Source organism: Zosterops lateralis (assembly GCF_965231275.1).
Source record: "Zosterops lateralis genome assembly, chromosome: 32".
Classification (NCBI taxonomy): domain Eukaryota; kingdom Metazoa; phylum Chordata; class Aves; order Passeriformes; family Zosteropidae; genus Zosterops; species Zosterops lateralis.
In genome coordinates, this window is record NC_139792.1 from 1,700,656 (window position 1) to 1,724,158 (window position 23,503).

A 23,503-nucleotide genomic window follows, 5' to 3' on the forward strand; every position below is an offset into this window, starting at 1 on the left:
CTCCCCCCCCCCCCCTTCCCCCCCCCCCCCTTCCCCACCCCCCCCCTCCCTCCCCTCCTTCCTCCTCCTCCTCACTCTTCCTCCTCCTCTCCTCCTCATCTCCTCTTCTCCTTCTCCTCATCCTCCTTCCTCATCCTCCTCTTCCTTCCTCATTCTCCTTCTCCTCCTCCTCCTTCTCTCCTCATCCTTCTCTTCTCCTCATCTTCATCCTCCTTCTCCTCATCCTTCCCTCTTTCTCCTCCTCCTTCTCATCCTTCTCCTCCTCTTCCTCCTTCTTCCTCCTCATTCCTTCTCCTCTTCATCCTCCTCCTCTTCTCATCCTCATCCTCCTTCATTTCCTTCTTCTCCTCCTTCTCCTCCTCCTTCCTCATCCTCCTCCTTTTTCCTCTCCTCCTCCTTCTCTCTTCTCTTCTTCTTTCTCCTCCTCCTCATCCTCCTCCTTCTCCTCCCCTCTTCTCCTCCTTCTTCTCCTTCCTCTCCTCCTCCTTCCTCCTTTCTCCTCCTCCTCCTCCTCCTCCTCTTTCTCCTCATCATCCTCATCTTCATGCTCCTCCTCCTTTTCTCCTCCTCCTCCTCTTCCTCCTCATGTTCTCCTCCTCCTTCTCCTCATCCTCACTTGCCTCACCTCACTCTTCTCCTCCTCTTCTTCCATCTTCCTCCTTCTCCTCCTTCCTTCTCCTCCTCCTCATCTTCATCATCCTCATCCTTTTCTCTTCCTTCTCCTCCTCCTCCTCCTTCTTCTTCATCATCCTCCTCTTCTTCCTTCTCCTCCTTCCTCTCTCCACTCCTTACTCTTCTCCTCCTTCCCTCCTTCTCATCTTCCTCCTCATCTTCATCCTCCTCTCCTCTCCTCCTTCTCTCTCCTCTTTCTCCTCCTTCCTCATCCTCCTCCTCCTCATCCTCTTCCTCATCTTCATTCTCCTCCTCCTCCTCCTCCTCTTCCTTCTCCTTATTCTCCTCCTCCTTCTCCTCCTTCTCATCCTCTTCATCCTCATCTTCATTCTCCTCCTCCTTCTCCTCTTTCTCATCCTTTCATCCTCATCTTCATTCTCCTCCTCCTCTTCTCCTCTTTCTCCCTTCTTCCTCTTCCTTCCTCATCCTCCTTCTCCTCCTTCTCCTTCCCTTCTCCTCCTTCCTCATCCTCCTCCTCATTCTCCTCCTCCTCCTACTCTTCATCCTCCTCCTTCCTCTCCTCCTCCTTCCTCATCCTCCTTCTCCTCCTCATCTTCATCCTCCTCCTCTTCCCCTTCTCCTCCTTTCTTCTCCTCATCCTCCTTCCTCTTCCTCCTTCTCCTCATCTTCATCATCCTCCTTCTCCTCATTCCTTCTTCCTCATCCTCTTCCTTCCTCATCCTCCTCCTTCTCCTCTTTCTTCTCCTGCTCCTCATCATCCTCCTCCTCCTCCTCCTTCTCTTCTCCTCCTCCTCCTTCCTCTTCATCCTCCTTCTCCTTCTCCTCATCCTCCTCACCTGCCTCACCTCACCTGTTCTCCTCCTTCTCCTTCTTTTCCATCTTCTCCTTCTCCTCCTTCCTCCTCCTCTTCCTCATTTTCATCCTCCTCCTTCTTCCTCATCCTCCTCCTCTTCTCCTCCTTCTCATCATCATCATCCTCCTCCTCCTCCTCCTTATCTTCATCCTCCTCCCTCATCTTCCTCATCCTCATCCTCCTTCCTCATTCTCCTTTTTCTCCTCCTCCTTCATCCTCCTTCTCTTCCTCCTTCTCCTCCTCATCCTCCTCTTCTCCTCCTGCTCCTCAGATCTCGTTCGAGTTCCGCTCTCTGCTGCACTCCCAGCTGGCCACGGTGTTTTTTGACGAGGTGGTGAAGCAGATGGTGGCGGCCTTCGAGCGCCGGGCGGCCAAAACCTTCGGGCCCGAGACGCGGATCCCGCGGGAGCTGATGTTCCACGAGGTGCACCAGACGTGAGGGGCTCCCCAGGGACTGTGCCCAGCCCCATCCCCTCCCCAGAGCCCCCCAAATAATATTTATTCAAGTGCGTTTTTTTGTCGCTGCTGTTGCCTCGACGCCCCCAAATCCCAAAGGGGGGTCCCGGGAGATGCTGCATTGGACTCCCTGGTTGTTTTTTGCAGCTGATTTGGGGTTTTAATTTTTGGTTGGTTGATTTTTCTTTTTAGGTTTTTCTTTTTTTTTTTTTTTTTTTTTTTTAACCCTTTTTTTGTGATTTTTTTTGGTTTTTTTTCCCAACTCCTCAGCCAGGCCGGAGGGTCCCAATGGGGGGCAGCTCCAGTGCCTGGGCCCCGCCGTGCTCTATGGGGAGGGGGAAAAACTCCCTGATCCCCCTCCCCAAAAGCTCTTCCAGGAAGAAAAGGGAAGGAGCCGGCGCAGGGAGGAGCCCCCCAAGCCCCCCCAAAGCCCCCCAAGACGTAGCACACTTTGCACAAGCCACACGCACAGGGTGGGGAGGGGGCTGCCCCCCCCTGCCACCCCCCACCCCCAGCACCCTCTGCAGGGACCCCCAAGGTCCCCACCCCACCCCAGAGACCCCCCAACACCCAGGGGGGTGTGAGGGGCTCTCTGAGCCCCCCTGAGCCCACCCTGGCTCGGGACAATAAAGAGAATTTTCCAAGGGTCAGCGGCCTCCTGCTCCTCATTTGGGGAGGGGGGATTTTAAAGGGTTGGGGGCTGCATGGTGGGACCTCCCCCAGACCCAAATCAGGCTGGGACAATGCAGGACCCCCGGGTGGGGTGGGGGCACCACCCCCTAAACCCAGAGAAGGGAGTGGGGGGAGCCCAGGGGAGAGAAGGGGGTGTTTGTTAATAAAAACATTTATTTTGCATTTTTGTCGTTGTTTGTACAGAAGTGCCCGAGAGCTGCGAGGAGCCGGGGGGGAAGGAGGTGGGGAGGGGTCCCAGCTCTGGCTCCAGGGGGCTTCAGGCAGGTGGGAGGGGGACAGGGGGGTCACACAAACACGGGGAGGGGGCGCGGCCGGGGAGGAGTGTATCGAGTCCCTGCAGGGGGGGCTGGACACGGGGCTGGACTGAACCCCTCTCGGGGGGCTTGGGGGGGCTGAGACCCCCCTGAGACTCCACCAGAACCCCCCCACCCCAGCCCAGCAGTGTGGGGAGCCCCCCAAAGTGTGGGGAGCCCCCCAAGTGTGGGGAACCCGGGGGGGGCTCCCAGTGTGCGCAGTGAGAGCCGCTGGGGTGGGGAGGGGGCACAGGAGCCTCCCCCACCCCACCAGAGCTCTGGGTGTGGGGTGAGAGGTGGGGGAGACCCCCAGGGCTGCCTCTGCCCCTCCCCAAGGCTGGGTGGGAGGGGAGGGGGAGCAGCTGGGGGGTCCCGAGGGGGGTTCAGCCCCGAGGGCGTCCGGGCCGGGCCCGGCAGCGCGGCGTTCCCTGGGGGAGCCCTGTCCCCGTCCCTTCTTTACCCGGATTTGTAGCCCACCAGCTGCATCAGCCCCTTGGTGCTCATGGATTTGGGTCTCTCCAGGGGAAATCCCAGCGCCCGGCTCCAGATGAGCTGAGACAGGACGCCCAGAGCCCGCGACACCCCGAACAGCACCGTGTAGTAATTCATCTCCTTCATGCCGTAGTACTGCGGGGACAGCGGGGACAGCGGGGTCAGGGGACAGCCAGGACACCCCCAGGGGACAGGGAGAGGGACAGCGGGGTCAGGGGACAGCCAGGGGACAGAGAGAGGGTCAGGGGACAGCCAGGACACCCCCAGGGGACAGGGAGAGGGACAGCGGGGTCAGGGGACAGCCAGGGGACAGAGAGAGGGTCAGGGGACAGCCAGGACACCCCCAGGGCACAGGGAGAGGGACAGGGGACAGCCAGGACACCCCCAGGGGACAGAGAGAGGGACAGGGGACAGCCCGGACACCCCCAGAGGACAGGGGACAGCCAGGACACCCCCAGGGCACAGGGAGAGGGACAGCGGGGTCAGGGGACAGCCAGGACACCCCCCAGGGGACAGAGAGAGGGACAGGGGACAGCCAGGACACCCCCAGGGGACAGAGAGAGGGTCAGGGGACAGCCAGGACACCCCCAGGGGACAGGGACAACGGGGACAGGGGACAGCCAGGACACCCCCCAGGGGACAGAGAGAGGGACAGGGGACAGCCCGGACACCCCCAGGGGACAGGGACAACGGGGACAGGGGACAGCCAGGACACCCCCAGGGCACAGGGAGAGGGACAGCGGGGTCAGGGGACAGCCAGGACACCCCCCAGGGGACAGAGAGAGGGACAGGGGACAGCCCGGACACCCCCAGGGGACAGGGACAACGGGGACAGGGGACAGCCAGGACACACCCAGGACACAGGGAGAGGGACAAATGGACAGGGAGAGGGAGGGACCAACAGGGAGAGGGATGGGACAGGGACAGAGATGGACGGGACAAGGAGAGGGACAGATGGACAGAGACACACACAGGAAGGAGAACAGGGACAGGGACTTTGACAGGGAGGGGGACACATGGACAGGAAGAGGGACAGATGGACCAGGAGAGGGACAGACAAGACAGGGAGAGGGACAGGGACATACACAGGAAGGAGAACACAGAGAGGGACACACAGGACAGGGACAGGGACAGACAGGGAGAGGGACACATTGACAGGAGGAGGGACACATAGACAGGACAGGGAGAGGGACACAGGGACAGAAAAGGGACATATAGGACAGAGAGAGGGACAAAGCTAGGGAAAGGGACAGACAGGACAGAAGGACAGACAGCCAGGAAAGGGACAGACACAGCCAGGAAAGGGACACAGGGACAGATAAAAGGACAGACTAACAGGGAAAGGGACAGATGGACAGAGGGACAGACACAGCCAGGAAAGGGACACAGGGCAAGGAAAAGGACAGACTAACAGGGAAAGGGACAGACAGGACAGGGAGAGGGGATATGGAAAGGGACACAGGGACAGATAAAAGGACAGACTAACAGGGAAAGGGACAGATGGACAGAGGGACAGACACAGCCAGGAAAGGCACAGAGGACCCCAGCTCACCTGCAGCAGGACCCCGCTGTGGGCGTCCACGTTGGGCCAGGGGTTCTTGGCCTTGCCCTGCTCCAGCAGCACGTTGGGGACGATCTTGTAGAGCTGCGCCACGAGCTTGAACAGGGGGTCCTTGGGCAGGTGCTTGAGGGCAAACTCCCGCTGGCAGGTGTAGCGAGGGTCCGTCTTCCGCAGCACAGCGTGCCCATAGCCCGGGACCACCTGAGGGACGGGGGTCAGGGCTGGGCTGGGGCAGCCAGAGACACACAGCCCCAATCCTCACCCCAATCCTGACCCCAGCCCCAATCCTGACCCCAGACCCAACCCCAGCCTTCCACCTGCACCACCTGAGGGATGGGGGTCAGGGCTGGGCTGGGGCAGCCAGAGACACACAGCCCCAATCCTCACCCCAATCCTGACCCCAGCCCCAATCCTGACCCCAGACCCAACCCCAGCCTTCCACCTGCACCACCTGGGGATGGGGGTCAGGGCTGGGCTGGGGCAGCCAGAGACACACCCAGACCTGACCCCAGCCCAAATCCCACACCCAAAACCAGCCTCAGACCCAGCCCCAGCTCCAATCCTGACCCCGACCCAAATCCCAGCCCCAGCCCCAGTCCTGACCCCAAGCCCAGCCCCAATCCAATCCTGACCCCAGCCCCAATCCTGACTCCAACCCCAGCCTCAGCCCCAATCCCAGCCCCAATCCTGACTCCAATCCCAGCCCCAATCCTGACTCCAACCCCAGCCCTAATCCTGACTCCAATCCCAGTCCCAGCCCCAGCCCCAATCCTGACCCCAGCCCCAATCCCACCCCAAACCCCAGCCCCAACCCCAGCCCCAATCCTGACTCCAACCCCAACCCTGATCCCAGCCCCAATCCTGACCCCAATCCTGACCCCAGCCCCAATCCTGACACCAACACCAACCCCAATCCCACTCCAATCCCAACCTCAATCCCAGCCTCAGCCCCAGTCCCAATCCCAGCCCCAATCCCACTCCTGACCCCAATCCCAGCCCCAATCCTGACCCCAAACCCAACCCCAGCCTTCTACCTGCACCACTCCCAGGGCTGGGGGGGTCTCAGAGCCTGCCCTGGCCCCCGTTGCAGCCCCCCAGCCCCTACCCTGACCCCAGCCCCAACCCCAGCCTTCCACCCCCAGGGCCGGGGGTCTCAGAGCCTGCCCTGGCCCCGTTGCAGCCCCCAGCCCCAGCCTTCCCCCCCACAGGGCTGGGGGTCTCAGAGCCTGCCCTGGCCCCATTGCAGCCCCCCAGCCCCAATCCCAGCCTTCCCCCCCCAGGGCTGGGGGTCTCAGAGCCTGCCCTGACCTCGTTGCAGCCCCCAGCCCCAGCCCCAGCCTTCCCCCCCCAGGGCCGGGGGTCTCAGAGCCTGCCCTGGCCCCATTGCAGCCTCCCAGCCCCAGCCCCAGCCTTCCCCCCCCAGGGCCGGGGGTCTCAGAGCCCACCCTGGCCCCGTTGCAGCCCCCAGCCCCAGCAGGCCCCAGGCTCACCCTGCCCGAGTTGAGCGTGTTCCAGATGAAATCCCGCAGCTTCTCGTCAGACACCTCCTTGCCCAGCTCCTTCTGCAGGTCCGTGAGCCACAGCAGCACCTCCTGCGGGGACAGGGGTGAGCCGGGACCGGGACAGGGACAGGGGGACAGGGGGACAGACAGACAGGGGGACAGGGGGACAGGGACATGGATACAGGGGGACATGGGGAGAGAGGGACATGGAGACAGGGACAGGGGGACAGACAGACGGGGACATGGGGACACAGGGACATGGGGACAGAGGGACAAAAGGACACAGGGACACAGAGACACGGGGACATGGGGACAGGGACAGACAGACATGAGGACATGGGGACATGGGGACACAGGGACAAGGGGACAGGGACAGAGTGACAGGGATAGACAGGGGGACAGGGGGACACAGGGACATGGGGACAGGGAGATACAGGGACACAGGGACAGAGGGACATGGGGACACAGGGACATGAGGACACGGGGACAGGGGGACATGGGGAGAGGGGGATAGAGGGACATGGGGACAGACAGACATGGCAACATGGGGACACGGGGACATGGGGACAGGGACAGAGGGACATGGGGACAGAGGGACATGGGGATAGAGGGACATGGGGATACAGGGACATGGAGACGAGGACACAGGGACATGGGGACATGAGGACACGGGGACATGGGGACAGAGGGACATGGGGACAAGGGGACATGGGGACAGATGGACATGGGGACAGGGACAGAGGGACAGGGGGACAGGGGGATGGGGGACAAAAGGACACAGGGACACACGGATGGGGAAGGGACAAACCAATATGGAGAGGGACAGGCATGAGGGATGCATGGACAGGGAGAGGGACACACAGACAGAGAAAGGAACACACAAAGAGGGAGAGGGACACACAGGACACACAGAGTGACACACAGGACATGCAGAGGGACACACAGACAGGAACAAGGACACACAGACATGCAGAGGGACATACTGGACAAAGAGAGGGACACACAGACAGGCAGAGGGACACACAGCCAGGCAGAGGGACACACAGGACAGGCAGAAGGACACACAGACATGCAGGCAGAGGGACACACAGCCAGGCAGCAGTGCCCACCTGGTTGGCCAGCCCGTGCAGGGGCCCGGCCAGGCCGTTCATGGCGGCGGCGAAGGCCAGGTACGGGTCGGACAAGGCGCTGCCCACCAGGTGACTCGTGTGGGCACTGACGTTCCCTCCCTCGTGGTCACTGCCAGGGGGATTGAGGGGGCCATCAGAACTGCCCCAGCCCAGCCACACCTCACCCCTCCCCTCCCACAGCATCTCCAGGCAGGCCAGTGGAGTGGTGTGGGTTTGGTTTTATCAGTTTTATGTGTGTATTTGTTCCTTGTGTTAAGTTCATTTTTATAAGTTATAATGGTTTGCCCAATGTTCCACCCTTATTGATTTCATCCCAAACCCAGTTATGTATCAGTTATAAGTTTTCCAGCCCCTGGGCCTTGTCTGTCACTTTGGGGTCTCTCCAAAAGTCTGGAAAGTTCCAAAAAAAAAACTCCCAAGTGATTGGACAAGACTTCAGCTGTCTCCCCACCCGAGTTATTAATTTTTTACAATATATGTCATTTATCCAGAGAGCCTTTTGCCCCTGATTTGTCCCCAGTTAAACCCATCCTTGAGTTCCTCCCCCCAATAAAAAATGTTGCATTCAGGGGGTTTCAAAAAAAGACTTTTTTCCCCCCTGCTGCTTCTGCTGGGGCAGATAAATAAATAAATGATGAATAAAGCCAGCAGTTAACCCAGAACAGCCTCCTCATTTTTCCTGCTGCTGTTGCTTCACTCCTTCAAGCAAGACAAGAACTCAGAGGGGTGGGTGAGGTTCATCCTGCCACCAAACCCTTCACTGTGGAGGAGTCTGAGGCAGAGAAAGACACCTCAAGAGGCCAGTGGGGCCGGTTTGGCCCCACCTGCTCTTGGTGACACTCCTGGTGACACTCCTGGTGACACTCCCTGATCCCCCAAGGGGTTGGGAAAGGAGCCAAATCTCCACCTGCTCCACCTCCCCACCCGCTCCAGGTGCAGCCACCACCTGCCCACCTGTGTATGGTGAGGTAGAGCCTCATCAGCTCGATGAACTGGGGGTCGGTGTAGCCCAGCATGTTGGTGAAGTTGTGGGACCAGTCGAGGTTGGGGTCGATGGCCCCGATGCCGCTGCCCTCGCGGTACAGGTTGCGGTAGATCTTGGCGGCCACGCAGGGCAGCTTGGCGATCAAATCCATGGCGTCCTCATACACAAACTGGGGACGCAGAGAGGGGTGAGATCGTGTCCCCTGACCCCTCCTGCACCCCAAAATCGGGTGGATTCTCCCGTTACCTCCCAGTACTTGGCGCGGTGGATGCCCTCGGCGTAGGCGCGGGCGAACTTGCTCTCGCTGTTGAGGGCGGTGACGGCGGCGCTCAGCTGGGACATGGGGTGCAGGTTGGTGGGGAAGTTGTCCAGCATGGTCACCACGTGGGAGGGCAGGGCGGCGCGTTTGGCCCACTCGCGGGACAGCCAGGTCACCTGTGGGGACACACCTGGGCTGAGACTGGTGCTGAGCCTGATCCCGGCCCTGAGTCTGAGCCCAGCCCTGAGCCCAATCCCAGCCCTGAGTCTGAGCCCAGCCCTGAGCCCAATCCCAGCCCTGAGTCTGAGCCCAGCCCTGAGCCCAATCCCAGCCCTGAGCCCCAATCCCAGCCCTGAGCCCCAGTCCCAGCCCTGAGCCCCAATCCCACAGCCCTGAGCCCAATCCCAGCCCTGAGCCTGAGCCCAAATCCCAGCCCTGAGCCCCAGTCCCAGCCCTTATCCCAATCCCAGCCCTGAGCCCAATCCCAGCCCTGAGCCCCAATCCCACAGCCCTGAGCCCAATCCCAGCCCTGAGTCTGAGCCCAAATCCCAGCCCTTATCCCAATCCCAGCCCTGACCCTGAGCCCCAATCCCAGCCCTGAGCCCCAATCCCAGCCCTTATCCCAATCCCAGCCCTGAGCCCCAATCCCAGCCCTGAGCCCCAATCCCAGCCCTTATCCCAATCCCAGCCCTGAGCCCCAATCCCAGCCCTGAGCCCCAATCCCAGCCCTGAGCCTGAGCCCAATCCCAGCCCTGAGCCTGAGCCCAAATCCCAGCCCTGAGCCCAATCCCAGCCCTGAGCCCAATCCCAGCCCTGAGCCCCAATCCCAGCCCTGAGCCCCAATCCCACAGCCCTGAGCCCCAATCCCAGCCCCGAGCCCAATCCCACAGCCCTGAGCCCCAATCCCAGCCCTGAGCCCCAATCCCACAGCCCTGAGCCCCAATCCCAGCCCCGAGCCCAATCCCAGCCCCGAGCCCCAATCCCACAGCCCTGAGCCCCAATCCCACAGCCCTGAGCCCCAATCCCAGCCCTTATCCCAATCCCAGCCCTGAGCCCCAATCCCAGCCCTGAGCCCCAATCCCAGCCCTGAGCCTGAGCCCAAATCCCAGCCCTGAGCCTGAGCCCAAATCCCAGCCCTGAGCCCAATCCCAGCCCTGAGCCCCAATCCCAGCCCTGAGCCCCAATCCCAGCCCTGAGCCTGAGCCCAATCCCAGCCCTTATCCCAATCCCAGCCCCGAGCCCAATCCCAGCCCTGAGCCCCAATCCCAGCCCTGAGCCCCAATCCCAGCCCTGAGCCTGAGCCCCAATCCCAGCCCTGAGCCCCAATCCCAGCCCTGAGCCTGATCCCAGCCCTGAGCCTGATCCCAGCCCTGAGCCCAATCCCAACCCTGAGCCCCAATCCCAGCCCTGACCCTGAGCCCAGCCCTGACCCTGAGCCCAGCCCTAAACCCAATCCCAGCCCTGACCTTGAGCCCAGCCCTAAACCCCAATCCCAGACCTGACCCCAACCCCAGCCCTGACCCTGACCCTGGTCTCAGTCCCATTCCCAGCTCCAATCCCACTCCTAAACCCCAACCCCAACCCTGACCCCAGTCCCAGATCCAACCCCAACCCCAGCTCTGACCTTAACCCCAGTTCCCACCCTTGATCTGTGGGGCTGGGGGACTGCAGGACCCCACCCCGAGGTGTTTTCCCAGCCCATCCCGGCTGTACCTGCTCCTGGGTGGGGATTTCTCCTGTCACCAGCAGCCAGAAGAGCCCCTCGGGCAGCGGCTCCTCTCCCCCCGCAGCTTTGGGCAGCTTCTTCTGGCACTCGGGGATGCTGTAGCCACGGAAACGGATGCCCTGCGGGGACGGGGGCGTCAGCGGGACCGGGGGGGTCACTGGGGTGGGGTCACTGGGGTGGGATCACTGGGATGGTGTTTGGGATGGGATTGATGGGATGGGGTCACTGGGGTGGGATGGAGTTACTGGGGTGGGATGGGGTGGAGTGGGATCACTGGGGTGGGATCATGTCACTGGGATGGGGTGGGATCACTGAGATGGGGTGGGATGGGATCACTGGGGTGGGAGGGGATCACTGAGATGGGATGGGGTCACTGGGATCACTGGAATGGGGTGGGGTGGGATCACTGGGATGGGATGGGGTCACTGGGGTGGGATGGGGTCACTGGGATGGGATGGGGTCACTGGGATGGGATCACTGGGGTGGGATTGATGGGGTGGGATCACTGAGATGGGGTGGGGCCACTGGGATGGGATGGGATTTGGGATGGGATTGATGGGATGGGATCACTGGGGTGGGATTGATGGGATTGATGGGATGGGATCACTGGGGTGGGATGGGATCACTGGGATGGGATTGATGGGATGGGATTTGGGATGGGATTGATGGGATGGGATGGGATCACTGGGGTGGGATCATTGGGATGGGACCGATGGGGTGGGATTTGAGATGAGAATGATGGGATGGGATCAGTGGGATGGGGTGGGGTCACTGAGGTGGAATTGATGGGATGGGATCACTGAGGTGGGATGGGGTTACTGGGATGGGATGGAGTCACTGGGATGGGATGGGGTCACTGGGGTGGGATGGAGCCACTGGGATAGGATTGATGGAATGAGATTTGGGATGGGTGGGACCCATGGGATGGGGTGGGATGGGGTGGGATGGGGTGGGACAGGCCGTACCTCGTCAGGATCCAGCACGGAGGTCTCGTAGATCAGCCCTTTCATGCCCCTCATGCCGCCGTACACCTGGAGGGGGCCGGGAGGGCACGGTGAGGGGGGTGGTGGGGACCAGTGGCCTCTCTGTCCACCATGTCCACTGTGACCTGCCCGATGGCTGTGGTGGCCCTGGTGTGGCTGTGGTGGCCCTGGCGTGGCCGTGGTGGCCCTGGAATGGCTATAGTGGCCCTGGTGTGGCTGTGGTGGCCCTGGCGTGGCCGTGGTGGCCCTGGTGTGGCCATGGTGACCTTGGAGTGGCCCTGGTGGCCCTGGCATGGCTGTGGTGGCCACACACCCACCATGTCCACCATGACCTGCCCGATGGCCATAGTGGTCCTGGTGTGGCCGTGGTGGCCCCAGCGTGTGGCTGTGGTGGCCCTGGCGTGGCCATGGTGACCTTGGTGTGGCCCTGGTGGCCCTGTCACAGCCCTGGTGGCCGCAGACTCACCATGTCCACCATGATCTGCCCGATGGCCGTGGTGGCCCTGGTGTGGCTATGGTGGCCCTGGCATGGCTGTGGTGACCTTGGAGTGGCCCTGGTGGCCTCCCACTCACCATGTCCACGGTGATCTGGCCGATGGCCATGGTGGCCCTGGCATAGCCCTGGTGGCCCTGGCATGGCCGTGGTGGCCCTGGCGTGGCGCTGGTGGCCCTGTCACAGCCCTGGCGGCCGCACACTCACCATGTCCACGGTGATCTGGCCGATGGGCGTGTTGCCGTGCTGCTGCCGGAAGCTCTTGATCTTGGCCTGCTCCTTGGGGATCATGTTGGCCAGGACGTCCTTCAGGTTCTGGGGACGAGGGACGGGGACGTGAGAGGAGGGGACACAAAGGTGTCACAACCCAGGGGGTGACAAGAGACAGAGTGACAGAGGAGAGGGGACCCCCCTTGGAGAGCAGTGGTGAGAAAGGGGGTGACAAAAGAGGTGGGGACAGGAAAAGGGGTGACAGAGAGGGGACAATAGAATGGGGGGCTCCCCTTAGAGAAAAGGGACAGGAAAAGGGGTGACAGAGAGGGGACAATAGAACAGGGGCTCCCCTTGGAGAGAGGGGACAGGAAAAGGGGTGACAGAGAGAGGACAATAGAATGGGGGCTCCCCTTGGAGAGAGGGGACAGGAAAGGGGTGACAGAGAGGGGACAATAGAATGGGGGCTCCCCTTGGGGAGAGGGGACAGGAAAAGGGGGTGACAGGAGAAGGGACAATAGAATGGGGGCTCCCCTCAGAGAAAAGGGACAGGAAAAGGGGGTGACAGGAGAGGGGTAACAGAACAGGAGGCTCCCCTTGGAGAAAAGGGACAGGAAAAGGGGTGACAGAGAGAGGACAATAGAATGGGGCCTCCCTTGGAGAGAGGGGACAGGAAAGGGGGTGACAGGAGAGGGGACAATAGAACAGGGGCTCCCCTTGGGGAGAGAGGACAGGAAAAGGGGTGACAGAAAGGGGACAATAGAACAGGGGCCTCCCTTTGGAGAGAGGGGACAGGAAAAGGGGTGACAGAAGAGGGGACAGTAGAACAGGGGCTCCCCTTGGAGAAAAGGGACAGAAAAAGGGGTGACAGAGAGGGGACAATAGAATAGGGGGCTTCGCTTGGAGAAAAGGGACAGGAAAGGGGGTGACAGGAGAATGGACAATAGAACAGGGGCTCCCCTTGGAGAAAAGGGACAGGAAAGGGGGTGACAGAGAGGGGACAATAGAATAGGGGGCTTCGCTTGGAGAAAAGGGACAGGAAAGGGGGTGACAGGAGAATGGACAATAGAACAGGGGCTCCCCTTGGGGAGGTGGGGACAGTAAAGGGGGTGACAGGAAAAGGGGCAACAGAACAGGGGGCTCCCCTCAGAGAAAAGGGACAGGAAAAGGGGGTGACAGGAGAGGGGGTGATGAGACAGAGTCCCCTCCTTGAAAAGAGGTGACAGGAGAGGAAGCCACAGCAAAGAGGTGACAGGAAAGGGCGTGGCAGGAAAGAGAACTTTCATTGGAGAAGTGACAGGGCAAGGTGACAGAAGAAGGAGTTATGGGAGAGGGGGTGACAACAGAGCTGGGGACAGGAGAGGGGGTGACAATAGAGCTGGGGACAGGAAAGGGGGTGACAATAGAGCTGGGGACAGGAAAGGGGGTGACAAGAGAGGGGCTTCCCCCTGCAGAGAGGTCTCAGGAGAGGTGGCCACAGGTGACAGCACAGGGGCCACAGGACAGGACCCCCCTTACCGTGGCGGCGCTGGCGTGGCGAGCAGCAAACAGGACACACGGGGCATTCTGTGGGGACAAGGGACACAGAGACCCCCCTGTCACCAGGGCAGGGCAGAGCCTCTTTTGGGGGCCCCCCCAGCCCTGGGACAGGAGCTGAGACTCCCCCGTTCCCAAGGACGCCGTGTCTGGAGCCGCCTCCCTCGCCCACGGGGATCAGAGCCGGGATCAAATCAGGATCAAGCTGGGTTTAAAGCCAGGATCAAGCCAGGATCAGCCCCGTGCTGCCCTCCAGGCCACACCTGGCACAGGGAATTGTGGCTGCCTTTTTCCCTTTCCTGGATCCCGGCCCGGCCAAAGGCACGGCCGCGGTTTTCCTGAGCCGGGGAATCCGAACTTTGTTCCTCGCCCACGCGTGGGGAGAGACCAGACCGCGGGGAACTCCGGGGACACCCGGGGAACACCCTGGGCCGGGCAGAGAGCAGGGACAGGGGACACCGAGCCTGTCCTGCCTCGCTGGGGACACCAGGGACACCGGGGGACACTGGGGGACACCAGGGGACACCAGGGGGGACACCGGGGGGACATCCCGAGCCTGACAGAGCAGCAGGGACAGGGGACATCGAGCCTGTCCTGCCTCGCTGGGGACACCAGGGGACACTGGGGGACACCGGGGGGACACCAGAGGAACACGCTGGGCTTGGCAGAGCAGCAGGGACAAGGGACACTGTGTCTGTCCTGCCTTGCTGGGCACACCAGGGGACACCGGGGGACACCAGGGGACACAGGAGGGACACCTGGGGAAACACCCTGGGCCTGGCAAAGAGCAGGGACAGGGGACACTGTGTCTGTCCTGCCTCGCTGGGGACACCAGGGGACACCGGGGGACACAGGGGGGACACCAGGGGACACCCGGGGAACACCCTGGGCCGGGCAGAGAGCAGGGACAGGGGACACCGTGTCTGTCCTGCCTCACTGGGGACACCAGGGGACACCGGGGGACACCGAGGGACGTCAGGGGGACACCAGGGGGGACACAGAGGGAACACCAGGGGGACACCGGGGGGACACAGGGGGACACCCCGGGCTTGGCAGAGCAGCTGGGACAGGGGACACCGCGCCTGTCCCGCCCTGCAGGACACAGGGGGGACACAGGGGGACACTCAGCCATCCCCAGGGCACAGGGGGACACAGAGGGACACCGGGGGACACCAGGGGGACACCAAGAGACACCAGAGGGGACACCAGGGGACACCCAGCCATCCCCAGGCCCCGGAGCTGCAGCAGCGCCTGCGGCAGAGCCAGAACATGACTCGGTTTTTCCATTGGCTGCGGGGGGGCCTCGCTGCACAAACCCCCCCCCGGGTGTCCCCCAGACCCCCCAGAGCCCCCAGCCCGGCCAGGGGGTCCCCGGGAGGGCCGGGGGTGGCTGTGCCCGGTGTCCCCCCGCAACAGGCGGCTCCGGGAGGGGGAAAAGCGGCGGAGGAACAATGGAGGAGGCGGCAGGAAGCCCCAAGGTCAAGGCGGCCGCTGTCACCTCCCCTGTTGTCACCTCCTTTTGGGGGTTGTCACCGAGGTGCCACTGGGCTCAAGGTCACAGGTGGTGGCGGTGACACTGGGGGGGGGTCTGGGGGGACACTGGGACCCTCTGGGGGATCCCCGGTTTGGGGGTGCAGGAGATCCCCAGTTTGGGGTGGGGGGGTTCCCTGGTTTGGGGGTGTGGGGGATCCTCGGTTTGGGGGGGTGGGGGGATCCCCGGTTTGGGGGGTGTGGGGAGTTTGGGGTGTGGGGGATCCCCGGTTTGGGGGTTCCCCAGTTTGGGGGGTGCAGGGGATCCTCAGTGGGGGGTGAGGGGGTTCCCCGGTTTGGGGTGTGCAGGGGTTCCCTGGTTTTGGGGTGTGGAGGATCCCCGGTTTGGGGGTTCCCCGGTTTGGAGGTTCCCCGGTTTGGGGGGGATCCCCAGTTTGGGGGGTGCAGGGGATCCTCAGTGGGGGGTGAGGGGGTTCCCCGGTTTGGGGTGTGCAGGGGTTCCCTGGTTTTGGGGTGGGGGGTTCCCTGGTTTTGGGGTGTGGAGGATCCCCGGTTTGGGGGTTCCCCGGTTTGGGGGTTCCCCGGTTTGGGGGGGATCCCCAGTTTGGGGGGTGCAGGGGATCCTCAGTGGGGGGTGAGGGGGTTCCCTGGTTTGGGGGTGCGGGCTCAGACCGAAGGGAGGAGGAGGAGGAGGAGGAGGATCAGGGCCGGACCCCGGAGTGTGCGATCAGCGCCAAGTGGGGCACCGCCAATATCCCAAAATATCGCCCGGTCGATACGGCCCCGTTACGAAAGGCCGGGCCCGCGGCCAAGGCAAACAGGGCCGGGGGCGCTCCGGGGGCCGGGACCGGCGGGGGGACCCCCCTGGCTGTGACCCCGGTGTCCTCTACGGCACCGGGACGGCGGGGAAGGGCGGGGGGGAAGAAAAGGGAAGGGAAGGGGAGATCCCCGCCTCCATCTCCATCTCCCACCGCCGGTTCGGGGCTCCGGGACCCCCCAGACCCAACGCGGGGAAACGGCGGGGGCTGAGACAACGGCGGAGCCCCCCCGAGCCCCTCCCGGCGCCCCCGGCTGGGAAAAGGCCACGGCGGGAGCGCCCGGCTCAGGTTCCCACCACGTGCTGCCGCCGCGCCCCAAATCCCGATCCCGGTCCCAATCCCAATCCCGATCCCGAATCCCGATCCCAATCCCGGTGACAATCCCACTGATCCCCCTCCCCTCCTCCGCCGCGCGGCCCCTTTAAGGCAGCGCCCCCCCCCCGCATCGCCCCTTTAAGAACCGGACCCCCCCCCCCCCCTTCACCCGGCTCTCCCTTCCCCCCGCGGCGTCGCCCCTTTAAGGCGCGGTGAGGCCGGGCCGGGCCGGGCCGGGCCGGGCGCGCTCACCTTGGGCCCGCGGAGGCGCGCGGCCGCCCGGCTGCCGGCGGCGAGGAGCGTCATGGCGGCACCGGGAAAGGACGGGACAGGCCGGGAGTGAACGGGAGCGGGAGCGGGGCCGGGACCGGCGGCGGGAGCGGGGCGGGAGCGGGGCCGGAGCGGCGGCGGCCGGGGGTCCTCGACGTGAGGGCGGGACGGAGCGCGGCGCTGGTCATTAGCATAGCCCCGCCCCCGCGCGGGGCAGGGCGGATCGCGATTGGCCGAGCGGCGCAGAGAGGGGCGGGGTTATGCTAATGAAGCGGCGGGGGGCGCGGGCTATAGGTGGCCGCGGCATTCGCCTGATCGGGAGGAGGGGTGGGGTGAGCGGGGTGCCCGCCCCCTCGGGTGACGTCACAGGCCGAAGTGCGTGACGTCACAGGGCACTCGGGAGGGCGGTGTGAGCTCACCAGAGGCCATGACGTCACCCTGCATGTGGCCACGGTGGCTCGAGGTGACGGGGCTGTGGCACAGAGGTGACACCGGGGAGTGGCGTGTCACCGTCCCCACTGAGGACATTGTCCTACTGGCCCTGGTACAACGGGTGACAGCGTGGAGTGACACGGGGGAACGGGTGCCAGCTGCCCCCGCAGCTCCTGCACCTTGGACAGGTGACATGGGGTGACACAGGCAGTGGCAGAGAGGACAGGAACCCTCACAGGGCGCTGTCAGTGCAGGGTGGGATGACACAAGGTGGGAGATCAGAGCCAGAACCCCCCTGGTGAGGTGACACAGGGTGACAGAAACCCTCACAGGGCGCTCTCAGTGCAGGGTGGGATGACACAAGGTGGGAGATCAGAGCCAGAACCCCCCTGGTGAGGTGACACAGGGTGACATGAAGTGACCAGCCACAGTGGAGGGGCTGGACCCCCATGGTGCCCCCACAGTGACAGGGCTGGGGGGTGACACAGAGTGACACAGAGCTGAGTGCTGTCCCTGCCCCACAGGGGGAGAACTGCCCTGAACAGAGCTGGGGACACTTGGGGACACTGCTGTCCCCCACCCCACACTCACACCACACCACAACTGCCCTCAAGGTGGGCCCACAGCCCCTTTATTGCCTGCAGCAGGGAGGGGGGTCCCCAAACCCCCACCCCGGGGGGGTTGAGCCCCGATGTCCTCCCTGTGTCCCCTGGCAGCGGGGCAGGAATGTCCCTGAAATGTCCTGGCCCCGTGGTGGCCATCCCGGTGTCCCCAAACGGGGAATAAATAGGACGGGGTGAGGCAGCAGCTGCGGGGCCGTGGAGGTCCTGGCAGATCCATCTGTCCTGGGGATGTCCTGGAGGGTCCTGGGGACATCCTGGAGGGTCCTGGGGACGTCCTGGAGGGTCCTGGGGACATCCTGGAGGGTCCTGGGGACATCCCGGAGGGTCCTGGGGACGTCCTGGAGGGTCCTGGGGACGTCCCAGGCGCTGTTCCAGTCACAGCTCGTCGTGAGGGATGTGGAGCGCATGGTCACACAGGTCTGTGGGGACAATGGGGGACAATCAGGGTGTTGGGGAGCCCTGGGGGACCCTCAGGGTGTGGGGGAGCCCTGGGGGACCCTCAGGAGCCCTGTGGAAGTTTTGGGGTGTGCTGCAGCCCCACAGGACTCCCAGGATAGGACAGAGCTGTGGGACCTTCCACAGACAGAGCCCTGTGGGACCCTCGGGATGTAACAGACCCCCACGAGACCCCCAGGACACAGATACTTTCGTGGGACCCTCAGGACACATCAAAGCCCTGTGGGACCCCTAGGACACATCAGAGCCCCATGAGACCCCCAGGACATGAGAGCCCTCTGGGACCCCCAGGACACGTCAGAGCCCCATGGGACCCTCAGTGCTGCCCTGTCCCCTCCTGTCCCCACACCAGGTCCAGTCCCCGCTGTGACCTGAGCCGGGGCCAGCAGCGTTTCCCTGGCTTTGTCCCCTGGTTAATGACAAACGTGGCTGTTTGGACACAGCCTGGCCTGGCCTGTCCCTGCTCTGGCCCCCTGGATGCAGGAGGAGCCCCAGGAGCAGCTGTGGAGACCCTCAGGATGTCCAGGGGCTCAGCACTGCTCTGGTGGCTGTGCCAGGTACAAAAGGACCTGCCCTGGCCCCGTCCAGGGCCCCGTCCAGCACTGGAGTGGCCCAAAGGTCACATCATGGCCTGACCTGGGTGTTTGCGAGCTGGAAATAGCCCCAGAACGGGGACAGGGCCATTGGATGAGCCAGGAGAGGTCACAGAGTCAGCACAGCAGCTGCCCTGGCTCAGCACCAGCATCCCAAAAAAAAAAAAAACCACCCCAGTGCCAGCAGAGCCCAGGCTGAGATTTGGGGAAGAACTTGTAGGTCCTCTCTGCTTTGGGCTGGCAGAAAATCCCATCCCAGCACCAAAGAAGCAGCCACAACTCTCAGACAGCAGGAGAGAGACCCCCAGAACAGCAGGAGAGACCCCCTGGGACACCCCCAGCTCTGAGCTGGCAGCAAATCCCATCCCAGCACTGACAGAGCAGATACAGCCCCTGGAAGAGCAGGAGAAACTCTCTGGAACTGCAGGAAAGATCCCCAGAGACAGACCCTGCTCTGGGCTGGCAGCAAATCCCATGCCAGCACTGACAGAGCAGGAGAGACCCCCAGAAGAGCAGGAGAGACCCCCAGAAGAGCAGGAGAGAACCCCAGAACAGCAAGAGAGACCCCCCAGAACAGCAAGAGAGACCCCCAGAAGAGCAGGAGAGACCCCCAGGGACAGACCCTGCTCTGGGTCAGCATCTCCTCCCATGCCAGCACTGACAGAGAAGAAAAGACCCCCAAAACAACAGGAGAGACCCTCAGAAGAGTAGGAGAGACCCCCAGAAGAATAGGAGAGACCCCCAGAAGAGCAGGAGAGACCCCAGAACAACAGGAGAGACCCCAAAACAACAGGAGAGACCCCCAGAAGAGGAGGAGAGACCCCCAGGAACAGCTCCTGCTCTGGGCTGGCATCTCATCATCTCACCATCTCATCATCCCATCCTCATCTCAAGCCCATCCCAGCACCAAGGGAGCAGCCACGACCCCGGGATCAGCATCAGAGCCCCCCTGAGCCCCCCATCTCACCCGTCCTCTTGCTGCAGAGCCTGTCCTTGACGTTCTCAGCCTCGTGGGAGAGAAACTCGATCAGCTCGTCCTCGTACTCCTCGGCGATGCTCTCGCACTGCAGCGACACCAGTGACAATTCCAGCCCACAGGAACCCTTGAAACACCCAAAAACCCCGCCAAAGACCCCACTGTGCCCTCACACACCGCAAATTTCAAGCTGGAGGTGACATCCCCATCGAATTTGACGCCGGAAAGGTCCATCTTGGTGCCGTCGTGGGAGAGGACGCGGACGTAGCTCTTGCGGTGCGTGGCCGGGTCCACCTTCTCCCCGTACTCCTTCATCTTCTCGCACACCCTCTCCAGCAGCTCCGTCAGGTGCGCCTCTGAGCGGGCGTAGGGCACCTGGAGGGCACGGAAAAGGGGTCAGAGGTGTCCCCAGAGGTGTCCCTGGGGAGTGGGGACAGCAGGGAGGACTCACCTCCACCACCGACTGGCTGCCGTCGGGGTTGATGCGGAACGAGCCCATCTGGATGGTTTTTCTGGGATCCACCTGGGAGATCTCCCACTCCAGCTCGTCCACCAGCGCCCTGCAGGCTGCGGGGGGATGTTGGTGATGTGTCTGTGGCTGCCCAGAGCCAGACTGGTGTGACTGGGGCAGACTGGGGTGGAGGGGAGGGTGTGCAGGGAGGAGTCCCTGTGCCCTGGGGACCCTCAGCCTGTCCCCGAGCTGATCCCAGTGGAGGAGCCCCCCTGCCCTGGGGACCCTCAGCCTGTCCCTGAGCTGATCCCAGTGGAGGAGTCCCCGTGCCCTGGGGACCCTCAGCCTGTCCCCGAGCTGATCCCAGTGGAGGAGCCCCCCTGCCCTGGGGACCCTCAGCCTGTCCCTGAGCTGGTCCCAGTGGGGGAGTCCCCGTGGCCTGGAGACCCTCAGCCTGTCCCTGAGCTGATCCCAGTGGAGGAGTCCCTGTGCCCTGGGGACCCTCAGCCTGTCCCTGAGCTGATCCCAGTGGAGGAGTCCCTGTGGCCTGGGGACCCTCAGCCTGTCCCTGAGCTGGTCCCAGTGGGGGAGTCCCCGTGGCCTGGAGACCCTCAGCCTGTCCCCGAGCTGATCCCAGTGGAGGAGCCCCCCTGCCCTGGGGACCCTCAGCCTGTCCCTGAGCTGGTCCCAGTGGAGGAGTCCCTGTGGCCTGGGGACCCTCAGCCTGTCCCTGAGCTGATCCCAGTGGAGGAGTCCCTGTGCCCTGGGGACCCTCAGCCTGTCCCTGAGCTGATCCCAGTGGAGAACTCCAAGCCCTGTGCCACCACCCTGGCCTGTGCCACTCTGGTCTTGCTGTGTCCTCTCTCCCTGTCCCCCTGTTCAGCCCTGTCTCATTTCACTGTTCTCCTGTCCTATCCCATCCCCATTGTCCCTGTCCTCCCTTTTCCCTCTTTCCCAGCCTGGCCTGCCCTGTTCTCACTGTTCCCCTTGTCCTACTCTGTCCCCTCTGCCACACCCTGTCCCCCCTATCCTGTCCCATCCCATCTGGTCCCCCGTGTCCCCCACTGCCCCCCCTGTCCCCCACTGATCCCTGTGTCCCCCATGTCCCCCACTGTCCCCTCTTGTCCCCCACTGATCCCTGTGTCCCCCGTGTCCCCCACTGTCCCCTCCTTGTCCCCCACTGCTCCCCCCTTGTCCCTCACTGTCCCCTGTGTTCCCCACTGTCCCCCCCCATGTCCCCCATTGTCCCTCCCATGTCCCTCACCGTCCCCTCCTTGTCCCCCACCATCCCCTCCTTGTCCCCCACTGTCCCCTACTTGTCCCCCATGTCCCTCACTGTCCCCTCTTTGTCCCCACTGTCCCCTGTGTCCTCCACTGTCCCCTGAGTCCCCCACTGTCCCTTGTGTCCCCCGTGTCCCCCACACCTCCGCAGTGCAGGTCCTGGCTGCGGCGGGCTCCGGCCGCGGGCAGCAGCGACGCCAAGGCCAGGGCCAGGGGGATCCAGCCCCTCATCCCTGGAGCTCCAGAGATTCCTGGGATCCAGCCCCTCATCCCCAGGGCTCCGCTGTCACCTGTGGGCACAGGGCAGTTCCAGAGCTGGTGGCTCTGCTGTCCCCACGCCTCGTGTCACCCCAGGCCCGTCCCTGCCCTCGGGGATGTCTCGGTCCCTACAGAGCCTGGATCCGCACAGGGCTGCAGCCAGGGCGTTCCTGTGTGTGCTCTGAGTGCTGTTAGTGCCCCTGGACCCCACAGGGACCCCACAGAGACCCCTCCCCTATAGGGCAGAGCACAGAGCCCCTACAGAACCCACCGCCCCCATAGGGCAGAGCCCCTACAGAGCCTTTTCCCCTATAGGGCAGAGCCCAGAGCCCCCTCCCCTATAGGGCAGAGTCCCTACAGAGCCCCCTCCCCGGTAGGGCAGAATCCAGAGCCCCCTCCCCTATAGGGTAGAGCCCTGAGACCATCTATAGAGCCCCTTTCCCTATAGGGCAGAGCCCCTACAGAGCTCCCTCCCCTATAGGGCAGAACACAGAACCCCACAGAGCCCCTTCCCCTATAGGGCAGAACCCAGAGCCCCACAGAGCCCCCTCCCCTATAGGGCAGAGCCCAGAGAGCATCTATAGAACCTCTTCCCCTACAGGGCAGACCCCAGAGCCCCCACAGAGCCCCCTCTCCTATAGGGCAGATCCCAGAGCCCCCACAGAGCCTTTTCCCCTATAGGGCAGAACCCCACAGAGCCCCCTCCCCTATAGGGCAGACCCCAGAGCCCCTGTAGAGGCTTTTCCCCTACAGGGCAGAATCCAGAAACCCCTCCCCTATAGGGAGAGCCCAGAACTCCCATAGATCCTCTTCTTCCACGGACCACAGTCCAGAGCCCCACAGAGCCCCCTCCCCTATAGGGCAGACCCCACAGAGCCCCCTCCCCTATAGGGCAGACCCCACAGAGCCCCCTTCCCTCAGGGACACCCTCACGGCCCTGAGGAGCCCTTCGCCCCCAAGGCCGAGCCCATCGCCATCCCCGGAGCCCCCTGATCCCGGGCCCGGCCCCGTCCCGCTCCCCCATCCCTCGCCCCGGGCCCGGCCCCGCGCCCCCCTCACGGACCGGCCGCTCTCCCGTCCCGCTCCCTCAGCCCCCCTCACGGCCCGGCCGCCCCGGGGCTGCCCGCGGCGCCGCCTGTCCCGGCACGCCCCCCGGGCCCGCACAGCCGCGGGGCACGGCGGCTCGGAGCGGGGCACGGCAGGGCCGGGCAGGGTGGCGGAGCCGGTCGGACCGGTCGGACCAGCCGGGGCGGCTCCGGGGGCGGCGGCGGGGATGTCCCGCGAACAGGCAGCGCCGCGGGCAGCCCGGGATGGGTTCCGAAGGCCCCCGCTGTTGTCAGGGCCCGGCCGCGTGGCGCTCGGCCCCCGAGTGGGCGTGGCCTGACGTGGCTCCGCCCATTTGAGCTGCTTGACCACGCCCCCTCCCCGGATCAGCCGCGACCCGGGACCGGCGCGGGTTCGAATCCGGGTCCGGGTCTGTCCCGCCGTGCCCCCGGTCTGAGCCCCGGTCCGAAACCGGGTCCGGGTCTGTCCTGGCGTGGCCCCGGTCTGAGCCCGGGACCGGCGCGGGTTCGAGACCGGGTCCGGGTCCGTCCTGCCCCGGTACTGGTCCCGTTCCAAGCCCGGTCCCGGTTTTTCCTGCCGTGTCCCCGGTGCCAGCCCCGGTCCCGGTCCCCCCCCGGAGCCAAGGAGGACACGGTCTCACGGGGGTCCGGGGGTTCTTTATGAGGCCGC

The 23,503-nt window shown here is 63.7% G+C and overlaps 3 protein-coding genes across 3 annotated transcripts in view; 1 reads left to right on the forward strand and 2 right to left on the reverse strand.

Moving 5' to 3' along the window:
- COQ10A (coenzyme Q10A) overlaps positions 1-2,204 on the forward strand; it is a 9,239-nt gene extending 7,035 nt beyond the window's left edge. The window contains exon 5 of the mRNA XM_083880951.1: positions 1,758-2,204. Coding sequence (XP_083737077.1) covers positions 1,758-1,925 — 168 coding nt within the window. The 3' untranslated portion in view covers positions 1,926-2,204. The remainder of the gene's footprint in view (positions 1-1,757) is intronic.
- CS (citrate synthase) lies at positions 2,136-16,817 on the reverse strand. Its single transcript, XM_083880941.1, has 11 exons — positions 16,682-16,817; positions 13,788-13,835; positions 12,267-12,374; positions 11,549-11,614; positions 10,571-10,702; positions 8,845-9,033; positions 8,568-8,767; positions 7,593-7,722; positions 6,472-6,573; positions 4,973-5,182; positions 2,136-3,555 (listed from the first exon to the last, which is right to left on the reverse strand). Exons 1-11 carry the CDS (start codon positions 16,733-16,735, stop codon positions 3,385-3,387), a joined length of 1,410 nt encoding a protein of 469 aa, XP_083737067.1. The 5' UTR covers positions 16,736-16,817; the 3' UTR covers positions 2,136-3,384.
- Positions 16,818-17,722: 905 nt separating this feature from the next.
- Positions 17,723-22,885, reverse strand: CNPY2 (canopy FGF signaling regulator 2). The gene is made up of 6 exons (XM_083881216.1): positions 22,833-22,885; positions 21,655-21,801; positions 20,231-20,346; positions 19,957-20,154; positions 19,771-19,867; positions 17,723-18,173 (listed from the first exon to the last, which is right to left on the reverse strand). Exons 2-6 carry the CDS (start codon positions 21,779-21,781, stop codon positions 18,130-18,132), a joined length of 582 nt encoding a protein of 193 aa, XP_083737342.1. The 5' UTR covers positions 21,782-21,801; positions 22,833-22,885; the 3' UTR covers positions 17,723-18,129.
- Between the last annotated feature and the right edge of the window lie 618 nt (positions 22,886-23,503).